The 21,542-nt window shown below is 58.6% G+C and overlaps 1 protein-coding gene across 1 annotated transcript; it reads left to right on the top strand.

Moving 5' to 3' along the window:
* The first annotated feature begins 12,576 nt into the window (after window positions 1-12,576).
* RBP3 (retinol binding protein 3) lies at window positions 12,577-20,932 on the top strand. The gene is given in 5 exon segments (XM_038535447.1): window positions 12,577-15,060; window positions 15,062-15,625; window positions 17,142-17,332; window positions 19,049-19,191; window positions 20,532-20,932. Coding segments are annotated over 5 exon segments (3,783 nt in total).
* The last annotated feature ends 610 nt before the right edge of the window (window positions 20,933-21,542 follow it).

Raw genomic sequence — 21,542 nt, 5'->3', positions numbered from 1 at the left:
GTCACCCACCCCCGGGCGCAGAGCGGGAGGACAGAGGGGCTCAGAGATGCCGGGCAGGAAGCCCCCAGCAGGAAGCGACAGCAAGGGGGTGGAGTGGGGGGACCGTAGGGCCAGCCCCGGGGAGAGGCGGGGGTCCCCAGGGACGTGCACTCCGGAGCTCACACGACAGCCACAGAATAAAAGACATTTCTATCCTGACTTTTGCAAATGAAGAGGAGGTGGAGGCTTCTGGAGGCTTCGGCCTTGGCTCAGAGCTCAGACGGGAGGGCTGGGGTTTGACCCCGGCCACGGGGGTCAAACCCCACACTCTCCGTCCGGACAACCTCCCTCATGAAGAGTCAGGGTCGCGGCAGGGACACAGGCCCTCACAGGGTCAGGGCTCTCGGGTGGTGCCCCCCACCGGCCCTGCTCTGTGGGATCCTTGCCCGCCGGGTGCTCGGGGCAGCGGCAGGAGGCCCCCTTGTCGGTCTGCGTCAGTGCTGGGCCGTGGTCACCAAGACCCGGAGCGGAGGGCAGTTAGAGCCGAGCGGGCGATGGGAGCGACAGGTGGTTCACGTCCTAGAAGCCCGGGGGCAACCCCCTGGCCCCCGGGACCCCACGGACAGACCACGGGCCACAGCTGTGGCACAAGCACCTCCTCTTCCTCCCCTGCCCCAGGCAACCCCCAAGTCCCAATGGTCATCGCCATTTTAGCGACCCCCTCCTCCCCCGGACGGCTGCCAGGATTCCTCCCGCACAAACCCCCAACCTGCAGACGGTGGGGAGCAGCCTCCATCAGCGGCCAGCCCGTCAGTGACCCCAGAGCCCACTCACATGAAAAGGACAGAGCCCCGTAGCCTCAGGGCAGTGGCCACCCCGGGCCACCCCGCCCTGACCATGTGCCGTCCCCCATGAAGGGCTGGCACCACCCCGGCCTCGGGGGCCCACGCGGATCCCACGCGAACCTGCTGCGGGGGACCCAAGCACGAGACCCCCCTGCACACAGCTGGCCCTGGAGAGAGAAGCTGCAGGGACGCAGCGACCCGGGCATGCCTCTTTCCCCGTTTTGATAGAATCCTAGAAGCTGGACAAGCCACGGGGATCCTGCTGCCAAGGAAGGGTCGGCGCTGGGTGCCGTGTGGGGTGGCACGCGGTCTCCTGGGGCACGCGGAGGAGTACGGGGTGCAGGCCCTGTGCCGTAGCCGGTGTGGACAGCACGGCCGGAGGGCCAGGGGCTCAAGGGCAGGTAGGTCTGCAGTAGCCAGATGCGCCGCTGCCGCCTTTTTAAACGAAATCCCGGAGATCAGAGGCACCAGGTTCTCCTCCTTGACAACGTCCGTGCTGACGACTCCGCACCAGTCAAACTGATCTTAAACCACCTCCCTAGGTTCGGTCCTCACCCACTGGCCTGGGGCCTCGACCAGAGCCCCTCCACCTGGTGAGCCTGCTGACGCTCTGACGCCCCCGAAGGGAGCCAGGCCTGCCTCGCCCCCCGGACCTGCTGACCCTGAGCCGGCCGGGGTCCCGGCCTCAGGATCTGCCCACCTATCGTGCCTCTCCCAGCCCCACTTTTGGCTGTTTTGCAAACTCCAGGCTTTGTACACCAGCTCCCCGCACATGGGCATCGCAGACGCACGTGTGATGCTTGGTCCTCTCAGGTTTTGACATCGGTCCTCGGTGTCACGCATGAGTTGGAACACGCTCTATGTCTCCTCACGGGGCTGGAGATGCCTCCTCTCTGGGGCCCGTCCTGGCGGCCACCTGACTCGCGGCCAGGAAAACACCTCCCATAACGAGACTAGAAGCCAAGGCCGGCCTAGCAAGTACCAGGCCTACACGTACCCGCCTGAGAAGAAGCCCTGAAAGTCACCTCCAGGAGGAACCCAAGAGGCGGCTGTGCTCCCGAGTGCCCCCCTCCCCCCGCCAGGCCTGTGCTGACCAACTGTGCTGCCACCCGGACCCCACAGCACGCGAGCACTCACTGCCCTTCTCCGTTCCCCACTTCGGAGGCAGGAAGAGCCCTCGAGGCCAGTGTGGGCCTGCGCTGCCGCACACGATTGGGCAGAGCTAAAAACACAGGAGGGGCTGGGAAGCCTGTTGGTTTCCCCTGGCAAAGGCACTAGGTTCCACCGTGAGGACAAAGGGAACCAAGAGAGGGCAGGATTGGGAAAGCAGGGGCGCAGAGGGCGGGAAAGGGAGCAGGAGCCGGGAGGGGGCGGAAGCGCGTCCAGCCCCGCGCCTGGCACTCTGGGGCTCCGGGGAAGGGCGGCTGCTGCTGTCCATCGAAGGAGTTCGGATCGAACGAGAAAGTTCTGCCACAGATGCTCCTACTGCTGACGTAGCAGTACTGGCTCTGAGTCTCCGCCAGAAGAAATATATTAAATACGGAGAAATCTTGATGTTTGCTGAACGTTGCTTTTCTTTTCTTTTCTTTTCTTTTTTTTTTTTTTAAGATTTTATTTATTCATGAGAGATATACACAGAGAGAGGCAGAGTCCCAGGCAGAGGGAGAAGCAGGCTCCATGCAGGGAGTCCGATGTGGGGACTCAATCCCGGGTCTCCAGGATCACGCCCTGGGCCAAAGGCGGTGCTAAACCGCTGAGCCAACCAGGCTGCCCATGAACATTGCTTTTCATAGTGAAAAACAAGAAACTCTCTAAAATGAACAATGGGACAATAATGGAATGAGCTGTGGTCAGCCCCCTTCCTCTTCCTTCCTGGGCCTGGTTCACGGTGCGAAGAAGACAAGCCCTTTCTCCAGAAGTCAGGGGAGCAGCAGCAGACAGCTGGCGGGAGGACTGTTTGGAGGGTGGAGGGGAAGCCTCTAAGGACTGCATTGTCTCGGGTCAGCCTGAGGGCTAGCCCCTGGTTGTGCTCTAAACCACTCAGTTTTTTTTTTTTTTAAGAGATTTAATGTATTTATTTGAGAGACAGAGAGCGCCAGCAGGGGGAGGGATGGAGGGAGAGGGACGAGCAGACTCCCTGACGGGGGGCTCCATGCAGGACCCCGCGGGGGAGCCCAGCGTAGGTAGGGCTTGACCCAGGACCCCGGGATCATGACCTGAGCCACAGTCAGGTGCTTAACCACCCAGGCGCACAGTCAGATTTGAATTTAAGAAGGGCCCGACCAGGAGTGACAGCACCAGGCTCACACCTGCCCTATGGCCCCCAAGGCTGCCCAATATACACGCACACGTACACACACAGCACACATAACACACCACACACGTGTACACATCACAGAGTCGTGCACGAACACACACACCTACATGCCTTTGACCCAAAGATCAGCAAAATTGGGCAGCCCGGGTGGCTCAGCGTTTAGCGCCTGCCTTCAGCCAAAGATCAGCAAAATTGCCGGGACTTTCCGATACATTGGCAACTTGTGAAACTGCAATAAATCTCGGAGGAGGGGCCCGTCTTCCGGGCAAACTGAAAAAAAGGCAGGAGGAGAGGAAAAGAAGCGCTAGGACAGTATAGTCCGGCTTCTCCTCGGGGACAAAGTAGGGGGTCAAAGAGAGGATCAACCACCTGCAGGTGTTTGCGCTTGGCCTCATTTGTAATCACAGAAAAGCAAATGGAAACGACCTGAGGTTCCATCCTATACTCGTTAGATTTGCAGACATGAAGCCATGTGGCTCTAGATAGAGCCCACGGGCATGGTGGGGGGTAAGGGGGGGCTGCCCGTGGTATCGGTCACCCTGGAGGACAGTTCAGCTGCATCCAAGAGAGTGGAGAGCTCTGGACACTCCTCTCCTTCATACCCATTCTACAGACAGCTACACGTAAGGGCTCAGAGCAAGTGCTGCACAAGGCAACCATGAGACACCCTGGTGAGACCTGGGCTGGGTGTCGGGTGCCACCTGGAGCCCCCTTCAGGATCGTCCCAGGAGTGGAAAGAAGTGCCTGCAAGGAATGACTCATCCAGGTTATATTCCCTCCTCAGGGCATCCTCCATCCAGTGACTGTGCACGGTATGAAGGCCTGGTGCCGCGCTTCAATTTGGGGTAACTCTTTTTTTAAAAGTAGGCTCCATGCTGCACATGTGCAGCTCAAGCTCATGATCATACGATCAAGACCTGCGCCTGAGATCAAGGGTTGAACACTCAACCACTCAACCGACGGAGCCATCCAGGCACCCCCAATTTGGGGTGACTCTTCAAGGGCCGTCGCCTCTGCAGAGCCTGCCTTGAGGTTGGCTGAGGTCCTGGTGACAGCTGTACCACATTGGACTTCTCTTTCTGTCCAACATCCTCGCCTCCCTGACGGGTGCAGCCCCCGGGTGCCTCCCTCAGCCATTCCGGCTCATTCTGGTTCTCCAGGAACCTGACCTGCGACAGACCGAATATCCATCGGTGGAGAATAGTTAACAAAAAGAGGGTCCGTGCGTATGGTGAAGCGATGAGAGCAATCAAAAGGCCAACTAGTTGATGACCAGTATGGTTAGAAATCAAAAATACAAGGCTGAGCGAAGAAAGCAAGTGGCAGAGTCAGATATGCAGCATAGTGATGCGAGTCACTCCAATAAAAACCCATCGAGGGTCACGCTGACACACTAGTTTATAAAAGGACTAGGATACACAGCAAATAGCAGAAAGGTGAGGAATATAAAAAAAAAAACCTTCTTTATCTGTAAAGGTCTTTTTTTTCTTCTGTGATTAAAAAAAAAACGAGAACAATGAAGAAAGGACACATACACAGTGAATAAACTGAGGTTGAGCGTGTTGGTTTGGGGGGGTTAAGATAGGACATGGAGGTGCAGCGTCCCCTGGAGCTCAGAGCTGGGCGGTGAGTTCGTGAGCTCCGTGGCTGTCCCAGGGCCCCAGGGCCGTGCCCACGTCCGGAGGCCACCCGGGCGCCTCCTGGAGCCCGCAGGCCCCTCCGCGTGGGTGCCGGGCTCTGCTCCGCAGCTGGACAAGGCTCCGGCCAGGCAGCCGCCCAGGGCCTGGCACGCGGAACAGGAGGCCTGGAAGGACACCACGGCCGAGCAGTGCCACGTCTCAGGGCCACCAGGGGAAACTGTCACGCACCGACGGGCTGGCAGGGTCGCCTCGGGCCGCAGCTCGCTCCCGTCACGAGGTACTGAAAGGACATGGCAAGGCCCTATATTCGATCGAGACTTCCACTCCTGGAAACGGAAGCAGTGTCAGCAGGAAGAGCGTCACCTGGAAGCTCCTGGCAGATCCGTGCCCACGACAGCGGGCAGCAGGACGGCTGCGATGAGCGGCAGCAAGTGCGGGTCCCAGCCGACCAGCCAAAGCCCAGACCCGTCCAGCGGCCCTGAGGGTGGGGCTCTGGGGCCACCCGCCCTCCCGAAGCCCAGGGAGTGGCACCGGCCGATGCCATCTGTCCGGGGCATTCCCGGGCCTCCGCGGACGTGGATGAGTGTGCACGGCGTGGTGGCTGCACGGGTCTGATAATGCAGACACAGCAGAGGAGCCAGCTCCCAGGCCCCCATGGCGGTTCCCACATTAAAAGCTCCCTGCCCGCCGGAGCACCCAGGGGTACGCGTCCCTAACACTGATAGTTTCATGAAGCCCCATCGAGCACCCCATCTTCAGATGATGAATGTGCTCATCGGACCTGCAGAAATACCTTCCACCGGCGGGCATCCACGAGCTCGTCCTTAAGAAACCGCGCTGCCATTAAGGCCGAATGTGAGCTGCTTTACATTCACTTCCCGTGTTCTGCCTCTGATTGTTTTTGTCTTTCCCTCTCTCTTTGTTTACAGTAAGTATCATTTGTTGGGAGAGATTTAAATAAAACGGAGAAAGAGAAAGACGTGGGATTTAGAGGAGGCAGGTGGTATCGCCAAGGAGACAGCAGCAGCCGGGCCGATGGAGGATAGAAGGCAGAGGGTCCTTTAGAGAGACAGACCCGGGACTTCAGTGAGATGCCTTGACACAGAGCGTAAGGGCTGTTGGCCTTATCTAATAGGATCTCAAGCCTGGCTCAGCCCTGTGGTGGGTGCAGACCCCAAAACATGGCCATGACCTAATCCCTAGACTCTGAGTGTGGCCCTAGGGGACACAGAGGGGCACTATCACCTTAGTGGCTAAAGATGTGATGAAGGATTTGGAGGGGTGGACCATACTCTGGATTATCCAGGCGCAAATGTGAGCACACAGATGTACACACATATCCGTGTGTACCCACAGGCACAGTCATGTACACACACACACACAAAGGCCAGCACAGACCATCCTCACGAGTTAGCCTCGCCCATGTTCTGGGCCAAACGCCGAATTGCCGCGTCTGGGGGAAAGCTGAGGATAGAAGGTGATGGAGCAAACTCTCACAGGAACCCCAAAGAGAGAAGGCCCTTCTAACCCAAGCGCGGTCCTCGGAGGCCTCGGCAGGGCACAGAGACGAGCGAGCCCAAGCCCTTCGGGACATCTGGGGAAAGTGGGCCGAGAAAGTCTGCGTCTAACTTCACGTCTAGTGAGATAAAAATGCAGGGGCAATAGGATGCGGAATTTGTATTTTAGAGAAATTCAAGTCATTTGCAGCATATATTTGTGGTCAATGAAACTATTTTTTCTGGAACCTGCTTGTAGAATACTCAAGTGTCCTCTGAGCCTTGGGTGTTCTCAGAACAAAAGGAAAGGCCTCGTGTAGATGTGGGGACTGAACACCTTTTTGGAGCTAGTTTTCAGTACAGTTTTCACTTGGCTACTTACTGTGCCCTTGGAGAAGAACTCTGACCTCTCCAGGACCCAATTTCTTCACCTATAAGATGGGAATAATATCACCTGTGGTGGTTAATTTTTATGTCAAGAAAGCTTGGGGCCAAGCTGTTTGCTCAAACACTAGTCTAGATGTTGCTGTGAAGATATCTATGGATGTGATTAATATCTATTGTCAGTTGACTTTAGGTAAAACAGATTATCCTCTATAATGTGGGTAGGCCTCATGCAATGAGTTGAAGGCCTGACGAGGAAAGACTGAGGTTTCCCAAAGAAGAAGAAATTCTGCCTCAAGACAGCAACGTAGAAACGCTGCCTCAGTTTCTAGCCTACTGGGGCTGGTACTACAAATTCCAGACTTGTGATCCCATACAATTGTGCAAGCCAGCCAATTTCTTAAAAATAAATCATCTTTGGGGATCCCTGGGTGGCTCAGTGGTTTGGCGCCTGCCTTCGGCCCAGGCCGTGACCCCGGGGTCCTGAGATCAAGTCCCACGTCGGGCTCCCTGCATGGGGCCTGCTTCTCCCTCTGCCTATGTCTCTGCCTCAATCTCTCTCTTTGTGTCTCTCATGAATTAATAATAAAAAGAAATTATTAAAAAAAATCATCTTTATTACCTATCTAACTCTATTTTGTTCCTTGGGTCCACTTCTGAAGATCAAAGGAGAAAGTACTGGGACTACCGGATTTCTACAAGCAAAAGAATGACGTTGTACCCCTACCTCACATCATACACAAAGATTAACTCAGAATGGATCAAAGACCTAAATATAGGAGGTAAAACTATAAACCTCTTAAAGAAAAAATAAAGAGATAAGTTTTCATGACTTGGGTTTGGCAAAGGATTTTAGGTATGACACCAAAAGCAAGAACAACAAAAGAAAAACTAGGTAAACTGGGCATCATCAAAATTTAAAAAAAAAAAAAAAATTAAGAGGGAGAGAGCTCATTTGAGCAGGGAGGCAGGAAGAGGCAGAGGGAGAAGGAGACAGAACATCTTAAGTAGGTTCCATGCCCAGTGCAGAGCCCGACCTGGGACTCAACCTCAAGATTCTGAGATCATGACCTGAGCTGAAACCAAGAGTTGGACGCTTAAAAAATAGAGCCACCAAGGTGCCCCAAAATTTTTTAAAAATTTACAATTCAAAGGATGCCATCAAGAAAGTGAAAAGATAACCCACAGAATAGGAGGGAGTATTTGTAAATCATGTATTTGATAAGGGACTTGTACCTAGAACATACAGAGAACCCTTATAACTTAATAATTAAGGACAAATGATCTAATTTTTTTGACAAATTACCAAATTTAAAAATGGGGCAAATAAATAAATAAATAAACAAATAAATAAATAAAAATAAAAGTCTGACCCTACATACCAATCGTTGCCATTGATGTAGAGGAATTGGAAATCTCACACGCTGCTGATATATGTTTAGGTTTCAGAAAACTGGCTATTTGTTAAAATGCTAAACATGCATTTCTGTCCTACTGAAAATAAAACCATGTATCCAGGCAGAGACTTATACTTAAAACTTAGAACACTGACTGCAGCTGCATTTGTAACAGTTCTATACGGAAGCAAGCTGCAGGTCCATCAATCCATGAGTGGATAACAGATTGTGGTATATCTATATCATGGAATACTACTCAGCAATGAAATAAATAAAATAATGGTGCCCTCAACAACATAGATGAGTTTCAAAGTCACTATGCTGAGTAAGGGAAGATAAGGAGAAAAAAAAACACATGTAATTCCTTTTAAAATTCTGAAAAATGAGTAGTAATCTGCTGGTGACAGAAGGCAAATCAGTGTTTGCTGGGAGATGAAGATACAAAGGGGACTGGGTAACAAAGAAGCACGAGAAAATGTTGAGGGTGAGGGTAATATACATTATCTTGATCTAGATGGTAGTTCCATAGGTGAATACACATGTCAAAACTCACCATATTGTACACTTCAAATATGAGCAGTTCAGTGTATGTCAGTTATATATCAATTAAGTTGTTTAAAAGAAAACAGAAAAAATACACATTTGTTGGATAATTTAAAAGTTACTGAAAATATGATGAAGAAAAGAAGTGAGTAAGTGCACATACTCTTTGATTCAGTGAGCCCAGTTTTGGGAATTGACAGAAACAAGAAGCACTAGTCCTTAAGAACCCATGTTTGAGAACATTTATAACAATATTGTGTATAGAGGCAAAAACAGAAACCATTTAAAATATTTCTCACTAGGAGAACAGATCAGTAAATTATCAAGGACTACAACGCAGCCATTAAAAGGATGAACTTCATGTGCTGCAACACTGAGGGTGTTTCTGCTGTATGTTTAAGTAAGTCAAACAAAAGACAAATTACCATGTATACACAGTATGGTCACTATGTGTATATAGATGACACTGGATGGATGGACAGATGGATGGATGGATGAATGGATGGGTGGATGGATGGATGGATGGATAGATGATGGATGGATGGATGGATGGATGGATGGATGGCGGATGGGTATAGACAATGCACCTCCTACATATGTGCTTTCATGTAAGAACACAGAGAGAGGTGAGGACAGCTATACATTAAACATTATGTATGTACAGTGCACATTATTGGCTGGTTGGAATGGCTTTGGAAAAAGATATAAAAATGAGTATGTTTTAGTCTTATTATTAAGAAAAAGGATTAAAATCAAATGAAGACAGGATTCTGCTTGTCTTGAAATGCATCCAAAAAATATATTGGTTTGAGGTTTAGAGCAAGAGTAGGAGAGAGAGAGGTGAGATAAGGAAAGGTAATGAATGCCAATGTTAGAATCTAAGGATGTGGATATTTGCTGTACTGCTTGAAAATGTCCATAAAGAACATTGAGGGAGAGGCAGACGTTAAACAATGGACGGATGGAGGATGGTGGATGGATGGATGGATAGATGGTGGATGGATGGATGGATGGATGGTGGATGGATGGATGGACGGATGGATGATGGAAGGATGGATGGATGGTGGATGGATGGATATAGATGGTGGATGGATGGATGGATGGATGGTGGATGGATGGTGGATGGATGGATGGATGGTGGATGGATGGATATAGATGGTGGATGGATGGATGGATGGATGGATGGATAGATGGATGGATGGTGGATGGATGGATGGATGGATGGATGGTGAATGGATGGATGGATGGATGGATGGATGGAGAGATGGATGGATGGATGGATGGATGGATGGTGGATGGATGGAGGATGGATGGATGGATGGAGAGATGGATGGATGGTGGATGGATGGATGGATGGATGGATGATGGATGGATGGATGGCTAGAGAGACAAGGTCTCTGCCCACAGCAAAAAAGTGAGTCTGTATTGCAGCAGGTGACTGGCTCCTTCCTGGGTTGCCCGGGCCCCAGGCATGTTCCGCAGATCGTTCCAGTAGCACACCTTCCATGCTTGGTCCCCCTTTTAATCTGATGCTTGGTTCTCTGCAGGTTGTGCTCTGGAGTGAACACCAGGCCGGGGCTTCCCTCGGGTATACAAACTCTCCAGACACAGAGAAGCCCATGGAAGGTTTGGGGCCTCAGCAGCGCTCCCTATACCAGGGCCTCGAGGGCAACCCTGCCTGCCGGGGGATCTCTCCCCACCCCCACAGGGGAGTTCTGATCACAGGCTGCCTTTCACCAACTCCTGCTCCGTCGTCAGCTTCTTCGTTACACCTGCCAACACTGTTGCAACAACACTGTGACGCTTTCCCTTTTCCCATTTCCCTTCTGAGGAAGCCAAGGCACAGAGCAGTCATGTTACTTCATCCGGGTCTCTACCCAGGAAGCAGCAGGATACCAGGGAGGTGGGAGGCTCCCAAGCCTGCACTCTTGACATCTGCTCACGTAGCTGTTTGTGCCAATGGTGGGAACACAGGGCCTCTGACTTCATCCCAACTCCAAAATCCACCCGGAGATCACAGGGAGTGCTCTGTGACCCCCTCGGCCCCCAGCTAGCAGGGGCTGGATGGGAAGGGGTAGAGCTCCTCCCCTCCCGGCTTGCACTGTGGACCTACCTGGGGCATGCTCTCCTTAGCCACTGCCCAGTGCTTACGCTCCCCCTCACGTGGGGACCAAAATATCCCTGGCTCCTGGACAGTTTGGAGAACTCTGGGACAGAATTTTCTCCCACAGGCCTCTGGCCACACCCACAGGAGGACACATCACGTCTCCTTGCAGGCATGGAGTCTGCCCCCCCCGGGTGACTTACGACAGACCCCATTCTGTCTTCCACGTCCTCCTCGGGGCTCTGGGCCAACCAACCCCACAAATCGGGGCCCAGCAATGGCTCCAGGCAGCCCATCCTGACACCACATTTTAAGACAAGTCCAGGAGAAGCGCTTTCCCCAAAGAAGGACTTTTTCCTGGTCATCTTTATCCTCTGGCCTTCCTGGTCGGGAGGCTTTGCCTGAGCCCAGGCCATGACAGAGAAGGCCCAGGGCGGCAAATCCGACGTGTGACTCCCCAGGAAAGGCAGGGCAGAGGCCTGGTCTTCCCAGTGAGGACTAAGGAGGCCTTCTTGCTGTGATAAATCAGGCTCACCTCATTGGCTGCAAACAGTGGAGTGATGGGACCATATGTCACTTGGGCATTAAACAAATCCTAATGAGCTAAAAATATGTTTGTTTTAGCTAATTGACCTCTTTGGCCTTCATAAACCACTTGGTAAACATCCCCAGATAATGATTCCCAGAGAGCGGATTGTGGTTCTCCCGGCTGCCCAGACGGCCCCCGACCCCGGGAACACCTCCCGCCCCCGCAGGGGTCCTGGACCCTGGGCTCCGTGGCAGGTTTTCTGGGGCTCTGCGCAAGTCCACGGCAAGCAGAACCCACCGCACTTCCACGCGAGGGAGCAGGAGCTGGAGGGAGCCTGAGAGTCCAGCCGTTCACCTGTGCCGGCCTGGGTGCCGGGCCCGCAGCCGCTCCCCTGTAAGCCATGGGCCACGGGCCTCCTCCGTAGCCAGGAGCAGGGACCCTAGGTTAGGTGGCAGGGACAACCTCAGGGGACCCGGAAGCCCTGACCCCGTGGTGTCGGGAAGGCGGGCATCCCTCCCACTCACCGTATATGGCGCCGAGGTCCAGACATTGTATTCCTGCTGTTTGAAAGCTGGGGGCGGGGGGCGGGGAGAGGGTGCACAACAGTTCCCCGGATTCAGCAACACCCAGAAAGCAATCTCAAGCCCTGAAGTGGGTGGCCCCGCACCCTCAGCCTCGGCACTGCCTGAGCGGACTGCAGCCTGCCAACCCCCAGCTGCTCCTCCGTCCCCTGTCCCCCGCCCCCACCTGCTAGCTCCTGAGCTCTCCTCCCCCAGCTACTCGGCAGAGATCATCCACCATGGAGAACTTCCCAGCAATCCACACGATAGTGGGACACGTCCCTAAGGCCCCAGAGCCGAGGGTCACAGAGCCGGGCCCCCAGCGAGTTCTAGCTCCTTCCAGGGATGTGGCTCACCCCGCACGGTGGGGAAAACGCTATTTGCGGCAGGTCAGCAGCTCTATCTGCAAGGCTCTGGTGTACACTGTCACCCTGTGAAGCGCGGAGCCCAGTGCCTGGCATGGGGCGGAAACTCCGAGTCCACAGCAGTTTTCCAGGTGGCCGCGCACCGAGGTGGCACAGCTCGGTGAGATCCACGCGCCTTCTGGGTCAAACCGCCGCGGCCCCTGCTCCCCGGTCCCCGGGGCTGACGCGCTTGAATTAGACGGGATTAAAGGCTTACTGGAGCTGCAAGCCGCACCCCAACTCCCGAGTTTAGCCCCAGACCTTCTGTCCACCCGCTGAGAAGGACGAGGGAGGAAGGCGGCCACACGGGCAGCGCCGTGGCCTTGCGCACAGTCAAGGGAGCACCCGTGCAGGAGCCAGCTCTCCTTGTGGGTCCCCATGACGAGGGAATGGGCCCTGATCTTGTGCACGCTGCTCTGCAGCCTGGCTGGCCCCACGCACTTGTTCCAGCCCGGCCTGGTGCTGGACATGGCCAAGGTCCTCCTGGACAACTACTGCTTCCCAGAGAACCTGATGGGGATGCAGGATGCCATCGAGCAGGCCATCAAGAGCCGTGAGATCCTAGCCGTCTCGGACCCCCAGACTCTGGCCCACGTGCTGACCACTGGGGTGCAGAACTCCTTGAACGACCCTCGCCTGGTCATCTCGTACGAGCCCAGCACCCTCGAGGCTCCCCGGCAAGTCCCGGCCCTCACCAACCTCACCCGGGAGGAACTGCTTGCCCGCCTGCAGAAGGGCATCCGCCACGAGGTGCTGGAGGGCAACGTGGGCTACCTGCGCGTGGACGACATCCCCGGCCAGGAGGTGGTGGACAAGCTGGGCAGCTTCCTGGTGGCCAGCGTCTGGAGGAAGCTCATGGGCACCTCTGCCCTGGTGCTGGACCTCCGGCACTGCACGGGCGGCCACATTTCTGGCATCCCCTACGTCGTCTCCTACCTGCACCCAGGGAACACGGTTCTGCATGTGGATACCATCTACGACCGCCCCTCCAACACCACCACTGAGATCTGGACCCTGCCCCAGGTCCTGGGGGAAAGGTACAGCGCTGACAAGGACGTGGTGGTCCTCACCAGCGGCCACACGGGCGGCGTGGCGGAGGACGTCACTTACATCCTCAAGCAGATGCGCCGGGCCATCGTGGTGGGCGAGCGGACTGTCGGGGGGGCCCTGGACCTCCAGAAGCTGAGGATAGGCCAGTCCGATTTCTTCCTCACCGTGCCCGTGTCCAGGTCCCTGGGGCCCCTGGGAGGGGGCAGCGAGACGTGGGAGGGCAGCGGGGTACTGCCCTGTGTGGGGACGCCAGCCGAGCAGGCCCTGGAGAAAGCCCTGGCCATCCTGACCCTGCGCCGCGCCCTGCCCAGCATAGTGCAGCGCCTGCAGGAGGCCCTGCAGGCTTACTACACACTGGTGGACCGCGTGCCCGCCCTGCTGCACCACCTGGCCAGTATGGACTTCTCCGCCGTGGTCTCCAGGGAGGACCTGGTCACCAAGCTCAATGCTGGTCTGCAGACCGTGTCTGAGGACCCCAGGCTCCTGGTGCGGGCCGTGAGGCCCAGGGAGGGCCCTTTGGGGCCCGAGGCGGGGGACGACGACCCGCCGGAGGCGGTGCCCACGGTGCCGGACGACGAGGCTGGCCGCCGGGCCCTGGTGGACTCCATGTTCCAAACGTCCGTGCTGCCGGGCAATGTGGGCTACCTCCGCTTCGACAGCTTCGCGGCCGCCCCAGTGCTGGAGGTGCTGAGCCCGTATGTGGCGCGCCAGGTGTGGGAGCCGCTGCAGGACACAGAGCACCTCATCGTGGACCTGCGCCAGAACCCCGGGGGGCCGTCCTCGGCCGTGCCCCTGCTCCTCTCCTACTTCCAGGGCCCCGACAGCGGCGCCGTGCGCCTCTTCACCACCTACGACCGGCGCACCAACGTCACGCAGGAGCACTTCAGCCGCGTGGAGCTGCCGGGCCGGCGCTACCCCACCCAGCGCGGGGTGTATCTGCTCACCAGCCACCGCACGGCCACGGCCGCCGAGGAGCTGGCCTTCCTCCTGCAGTCGCTGGGCTGGGCCACGCTGGTGGGCGAGATCACGGCGGGCAGCCTGCTACACACGCGCACGGTGCCACTGCTGGAGACGCCAGAGGGCGACCTGGTGCTCACCGTGCCCGTGCTCACCTTCATCGACAACCACGGCGAGTGCTGGCTGGGGGGCGGTGTGGTGCCCGACGCCATCGTGCTGGCGGAGGAGGCCCTGGACAGGGCCCAGGAAGTGCTGGAGTTCCACCGCAGCCTGGAGGCCTTGGTGGAGGGCACAGGGCACCTGGTGGAGGCTCACTACGCGCGGCCCGAGGTGGTTGGACAGACCAGCGCCCTGCTGCGGGCCAAGCTGGCGCGGGGGGCCTACCGCACGGCGGTGGACCTGGAGTCCCTGGCCTCGCAGCTCACGGCCGACCTGCAGGAGATGTCGGGGGACCACCGCCTGCTCGTGTTCCACAGCCCCGGGGAGATGGTGGCCGAGGAGGCGCCCCCCCCGCCCCCCGTCGTGCCATCCCCGGAGGAGGTGTCCTACCTCATCGAAGCCCTGTTCAAAACCGAGGTGCTGCCCGGCCGGCTGGGCTACCTGCGCTTCGACGCCATGGCGGAGCTGGAGACGGTCAAGGCCATCGGGCCGCAGCTGGTGCAGCTGGTGTGGCAGGGGCTAGTGGACACGGCCGCACTGGTCGTCGACCTGCGCTTCAACCCCGGGAGCTACTCCACGGCGGTGCCGCTGCTCTGCTCCTACTTCTTCGAGGCGGAGCCCCGCCAGCACCTCTACTCCGTCTTCGACCGGGCCACCTCGAGGGTCACGGAAGTGTGGACCCTGCCGCAGGTGGCAGGGTCGACGCTACGGCCCCCACAAGGACGTCTACATCCTCATGAGCCACATCAGCGGGTCGGCGGCCGAGGCTTTTGCCCACACCATGCAGGACCTGCAGCGGGCCACAGTCATCGGGGAGCCCACGGCCGGGGGCGCGCTCTCGGTGGGCATCTACCAGGTGGGCAGCAGCCCCCTGTACGCCTCCATGCCCACGCAGATGGCCCTGAGCGCCAGCACGGGCGAGGCCTGGGACCTGGCCGGGGTGGAGCCCGACATCGCCGTGCCCATGAGTGAGGCCCTGTCCACTGCCCGGGACATAGTGGCCCTGCGAGCCAAGGTGCCCACCGTGCTACAGACCACGGGCAAGCTGGTGGCCGACAACTACGCCTCCCCGGAGCTGGGGGCCAAGGTGGCGGCTAAGCTGAGCCGCCTGCAGAGCCGCTATTCCCGGGTGACCTCCGAGGGCGCGCTGGCGGAGATGCTGGCGGCCGACCTGCAGATGCTGTCCGGAGACCCGCACCTGAAGACGGCCCACATCCCCGAGGATGCCAAGGACCGCATCCCCGGGATCGTGCCCATGCAGGTGAGACACGCGGTCCCGGGGTGGCTGGTCCCGTCCACGCGGGCAGGGCCCTGAGCACGGTGCCGGACCTGTGCAGGGTCCCAGTTCTCCCTGATGCATCTTTCCCTCCTGTCATCCTGTCACCCCGGCCTTGCATTCCCACCCCAGCTAGCGTTCCCACCAGCCCCCGCCCGCCCCAGGGGTGGCCTCGCGGGCGTGGAGCCCAACTCGGACATGCCCAGGGGCATGAGGGCGCAGTCCCCAGAACCCCGCAGCGCAGGTAGTTCCAGGCCCTCCGTGTCTGGGGCCCCGTGGGCACCGTCTGAGCGAGGCCCAGCTGGGCGGGAAGCTGAGTGATGTGCTGAGGGCCACGCGTTTGAAGCAGCAGAGCCCTCGGGGGGCATTGAGAGGGTAAACCGAGGTTGAGGGGTTTGTGGCTGGGAGGTTGACCACCCAGAGCACCCAGACCAGTGGCCAGACAAGCTGAGGGTGCCCTGAGCACCCCACCAGCTACAAGCCCCAAGCTTCATCGAAAAGCAGCATCCAGGGCATCTTGGCGCGCAGTCTGCCGTCTAGCAGGTCACTGCCCGGTCAGGAGCAGGAGTGGCAGGGCGGGTCTGGGTGCAGGCATCTCACGCTGGGGGGCTGGGGGAGCTGTGGCCTCCCCAGTAGGGGAGAGAGGGAGCAGGGAGAGGGTTAGGGCAGGAGGGGAGCGGGCAGGCGGCTGCATTACGGAGGCCGCTGCCCCCACGGAGCCCGTGGGGCCCTAATGCGTGGGGAAGGACCCAGAGCCGCCACCCGCGGATGGGACCGAGCAGCTGCTGGCCTCATGGGGACGTGGACCCTGACACAGAGAGACTCGGGGTGTGGGTGGCAGGCCCTGGAGGCCGGGCTCCCCGCACACCGCCTGCAGAGCCCGGGTCCGCCCGCGTCCCCCCGTGTCTGGCGCAGCCAGGAGGAGGCCCCGGGGACGCGGAGCCCTGTTCGTGCCAGCACCGTGCCAAGCTCACAGGGCCCGGCTTCCGAGCCAGGCCTCGTCCCTTCCCCGTGTGGTCAGGCCCACGCCCCGGAGTCACCTGCGGATTTGGCTTCTGGCGCCGCCACTTCCCGGCTGTGCGACGCTGGGAAGGGACCCGGTCTCTCTGGTCTCCTCACTGAGGGGATGCCCTGCGGAGATGCTTGGGGCTGCAGGTGAGCAGCTCACGGCCGAAGCCCTGCGGAAGACCCTGGGGCCCCGCTGCCCCGGGAGGAGAGGAGGACGAACACAGAGACACCAGGAAGCACCTGCCGGGGGCGGGGGTGGGGTGGGGGTCAGAGTGGAGGCTGCACCTGGGCCTCGCGTGTGGGCACCCTCTGCGGGGGCCAGCCAGCCGAAGCCTACCAACCTCGAGCCATATCCCAGGTGACCTCCCAGAAGCCGCCCGCCCACCCGGGCCCCTGCCGGGCCTCACTCCCCAGTGTCTCTCAGGTAGAGGACGCGGGGTGAACCTGTGCCCGGGCTGAGTGGAGCCCCGCAGCCCCTGCCCTGCTCTTGCAGATTCCCTCCCCTGAAGTCTTCGAGGACCTCATCAAGTTCTCCTTTCACACTAACGTGTTTGAGGACAACGTCGGCTACCTGAGGTTCGACATGTTTGGGGACTGCGAGCTGCTCACCCAGGTGTCAGAGCTGCTGGTGGAGCACGTTTGGAAGAAGATCGTGCACACAGATGCCATGATTATCGACATGAGGTCAGAGTCAGGGGGACGGAGGTGTCTGGGCCTGGGGTCTGGCTTCGCCGGAGGAGGGAGTCCCTGCAGGGGGGCTTCCCAAGCTCCTCTGATGATCGCAGGGTTACCTCCATCACTGGGCTACTTATTGACTCCCAGACTTGCCTAGACAGAGGACCCAGGAGAGCGATGGGGAAGGGGAGACCTCGAGAGCAGAGCCTGGGCCCCCACACCATCCACTGAACCCAGAGCCGGGGGAGGAGGGACACCTAGTCACCTGTGCCCTTGAGGCCTCATCCGGGTGATTCCGATGACCCACCGTGGCTGGGACAGCCAGGCCACCACATCCAGTTGTGCCCCTCACGTCACACAAAATCAGCCCGGGACCGCCTGGGTCAGGAGAAGCACAAAGCCCGAGTCCCAGGCACAATCTCCAAATCAGCCACAATTGTTGCAAAGAGAATTCTTTGTATCACAAAATGACTGTTGGAGGGATGCTTCCTCCTAGAGGGAGTGGAAGCAGGTTCCCCACCACGTCTGCCCCGCGGGGACCAGGCCCAGGCCTCCGTGATGTTCCCGGGGCATGCGCCAGGGCACGGGGTGGAACCCCAAGCCAGCTGCAGGAGCGAGGTTGCTCAGCCACGGTTCTTGTCGGGACCAGGGGCCCCAGATCTCAGAGGCTTGTTCTCCCTGAAGAGGGACCTTGGGGTGCTCTGCGTGTGCGTGTGCGCGCATGTGCACGTGGCCATGTGCGTGTCCAGGGCCCGTGTTTGTGGGCTCCTGCAGGAACCCCTGAAGGCTTTATCCTTCAAACACTTTTACTGGACGTGCCGACGATGCTCATGCTCAGTGCCCTTCTGTTGACTGTGTGGCCGTCCTGGTAAAAGAGGAAGTGGCCCAGCCTTCAGGTGGGCTTTGCTTAAAAAACCCTTCCAACCTGAGGTTTGAGGGTTCAGAGGCTGAGGCCGCAGGCCTTACACCCTGCGGGGCCACCCTGGGCCACCAACCAGAAGACACTCCTAACATATCACCAGCCCGCTTCTTGTTCCCAGATGAGACGGGCACGGCGTCCCCCGAGCGGGGCTGTCCCCTGCCCTCTGCTCCTGCCCAACGTGGTTCCCCAGGCCTGAGGCTCTGGGTTGCCCTGGGGAACACGCCCAGTGGTTTGTGGGATCATGGAGAATGCAGCTGGGGAAGGCGACAGGGGGCAGGACAGCAGCCACGGTTGTAGGCGAGGGAAATCCATCGCCAGTGTCGGGACCGCAGGGCCGGTCAGAGCCCCCAGTGTAATGCATAACAGTGGGCATCGCATAATGTATTAACCGCGATCAGAAGGGGCAGGTATTGGGGATGCCTGGGTGGCTCAGCGGTTAGCGCTGCCTTCGGCCCAGGGCGTGACCCCGGGGTCACGGGATCGAGTCCCGCATTGCTCCTGTATGGAGCCTGCTGCTCCCTCTGCCTGTGTCTCTGCCTCTCTCTCTCTCCCTCTCTCTGTCTATCATGAATAAATAAATAAAAATCTTAAAAAAAAGGGGGGGCATGTATGACCCTCGACATTTTCTACACAAACATGACCGCAAGGAGACTTGAACTCTGGGAAATGCCAACAAGGGAACCTGCGGGAGGGCAACGGGGCATTAGGACGGGGCACTGCGGGCAAAGCTCCAGGCTCCCGGGGGGAACGTGGGGCCGCCCCATCAGCCCCTGCCCCCAGCGGTCCCACTTCTCTCCCCGCAGGTTCAACATCGGCGGCCCCACCTCCTCCATCTCTGCCCTATGCTCCTACTTCTTCGATGAAGGGCCCCCAGTTCTGCTGGACAAGATCTACAGCCGGCCCAATGACTCTGTCAGTGAGCTCTGGACCCACTCCCGGCTCGCAGGTATGTGCAGAAGCCTTCCCCTTTCCTGTTCTTATTCTAGAAGCTTCTGGAATATCGGGGAGAGGAATGAATGATAGCTTGGGTGCAGGGAAAAATCTGGTAAGTGGAACATCAAGCGCCCGTCCGACGCTGTGCACTTTGCATACGATCCCAAATCCCTGCAAAGTGCTACCGTTACGCTTACTTTCTAGAGAAAAGGGAGTCTTAATTAGGTTGAGGATCTTAGCTAACATCGCCCGACGGATACGTGAAGGAGCCGGAATTTGAACACTGGTTTGTCTAAAACCAAAGTGCCCTCCATTCTCGCCCTGCAACCCTCAGCCTAGGGGACAAATGGGGAACCAGAAGGACCCCCGCCCATCGCACACCCCACAGGGCTTCTAACACGCATCCTGCCTGAGGTCCCCGCAGCAAGGAAGTTTGGGCACTGATGGCGTGTGCCGTGGGCCAGGGCAGCGGCCAGAGGGGCAGGTGCAACCCCGCACTCTCACGGCCCGATGTGGGCGACGGGCTCTCTCCGACGCCCTTGCCCTGCCTGATGAGCCAAGGAACCCACACTTGCATGAGACTAGGGCCAGGGGACCAACAGCGGGGGGTGCATGTGACCAGAAAATCACTTGTGCGCGTCCCTCCTGCGTGAGGATTGGAGGGGAGCTTCCAAGACATTCGTTCAGAACTATCGCAAAATGCAAATAAAAATCAGGACCAGGTGAATTGTAAATTCAAACACACACTCAAAACGCAGAGTTACAAACAGACCCAAGCCTGTGGACCACGGGGCCCTAGGACGGCGAGGTCTACCTTGCGAGCCACGCGTGGCCACTGAGCGCTGAGACGCGGCTCCTGCAAACGGAGATGTGACACGTGGAACGTGCACACCAGACTTTGAAGACTTTTCCACGGAAAAGTAAAGATATAAAATATCTCAAAGATTTTATTGATTATATTTTTCAGATAGACTTTTTTTTGGATATATTGAGTTACGTAGAACTTTATTAGAGTTCATCTCCTGTTTCTTTTCACTTGTTTGACACGACGGCGAGAACACCTCTGGTGACCTCTGTGGCCCCGGCTCCAGCTAGTGCCGCATTTGTGCAATGTGCACGGCCAGGGCAGGCACTCTCATTCCCCGTGGAGGAAGCACGTCCCCTCCCTGGGCTCGCATCCATGTCCTCACTTCACGGCCGTGGGCCAGGGGCTTGGAGGGGCAGCTGCCTGCGGACGCGGGGCCACAGGACGGAGTCGCAGGCCCTTCCTCTGCGCGGGTCCGGGCAGCACGGGGACGCAGGGGCCCCGGGGACTGCCAGCCGGCTTGAAGGGCCCTGTCCTGTGTCTTGCAGGTGAGCGCTATGGCTCCAAGAAGAGCATGGCCATTCTGACGAGTGCGCTGACGGCTGGCGCCGCCGAGGAGTTCACCTACATCATGAAGAGACTGGGCCGGGCGCTGGTCGTCGGGGAGGTGACCAGCGGGGGCTGCCAGCCACCGCAGACCTACCACGTGGACGACACCCACCTGTACATCACCATCCCCACGGCCCGCTCGGTGGGGGCTGCGGACGGCGGCTCCTGGGAGGGGGTGGGCGTCGTGCCCGACGTGGCCGTGTCTGCTGACGCAGCGCTCGCCAGGGCCAAGGAGGCGCTGCAGCACCCCGCACGCAGAGCCCGGCGGAGCCCCAGGGCGCCCGGGACCTCCCGGCGACACACCAGGAGGGTGGCGGCCCTGGCCCGGGCTCCCGCCTGAGGCCAGGGGCAGCTCAGGGGCCTGCTGGGCTCCACCAGGCGGGGGGCGGGAGGCACGCCTGGGTCCACCCGAGGTCCCTCAGCCACCGCCAATGTCCCTGAGCGCCGGGGATGGGGAGCGCACCCTGCGGAGGCACCCCCTCCACGGGAGCTCTCGGGGCGGCGAAGTCGAGCCCCCACCCCCGCTTCTTAGCTGCCAAGCCCAGGCCCCCGGCAGCTCCAGCCACTGCATTGCACCGTGAGCTGCACACCCTGGCACACGCGCCACACTTCACATCTCCTGGTAGTAAAAAGAAACGGGTGAAATTTATTGCGATCGTGTGATTCCTTTCAGCTCCTCTCTGCGTAGTAGCGTCACTGCAGCCGCATTAAAGTCACCAGGAATGAGACGCTTTTGCAGGAGCCTTGAGGCGTGCTGTGTGGGCTGCACGTGCCACGCGCCCCCCTCGCCCGCACACGCCCGCTCACAGGCACCTGCAGCTGCTGGGTCCACGTGGACCGCGCGGCCCAGAGGCCAGGGAGCCCCCCCAGCTGCCGCGCCTCCTCTGCTTCCTGCCCTGGAAGCCTTTCTGGCCCCATCATGCTTCCCAGGGGCGGTGGCCACCCGGCTC

Source organism: Canis lupus, chromosome 4 (genome assembly GCF_011100685.1).
Source record: "Canis lupus familiaris isolate Mischka breed German Shepherd chromosome 4, alternate assembly UU_Cfam_GSD_1.0, whole genome shotgun sequence".
In the NCBI taxonomy this organism is placed as follows: domain Eukaryota; kingdom Metazoa; phylum Chordata; class Mammalia; order Carnivora; family Canidae; genus Canis; species Canis lupus.
This window is presented reverse-complemented; position numbering and strand designations above follow the sequence as displayed.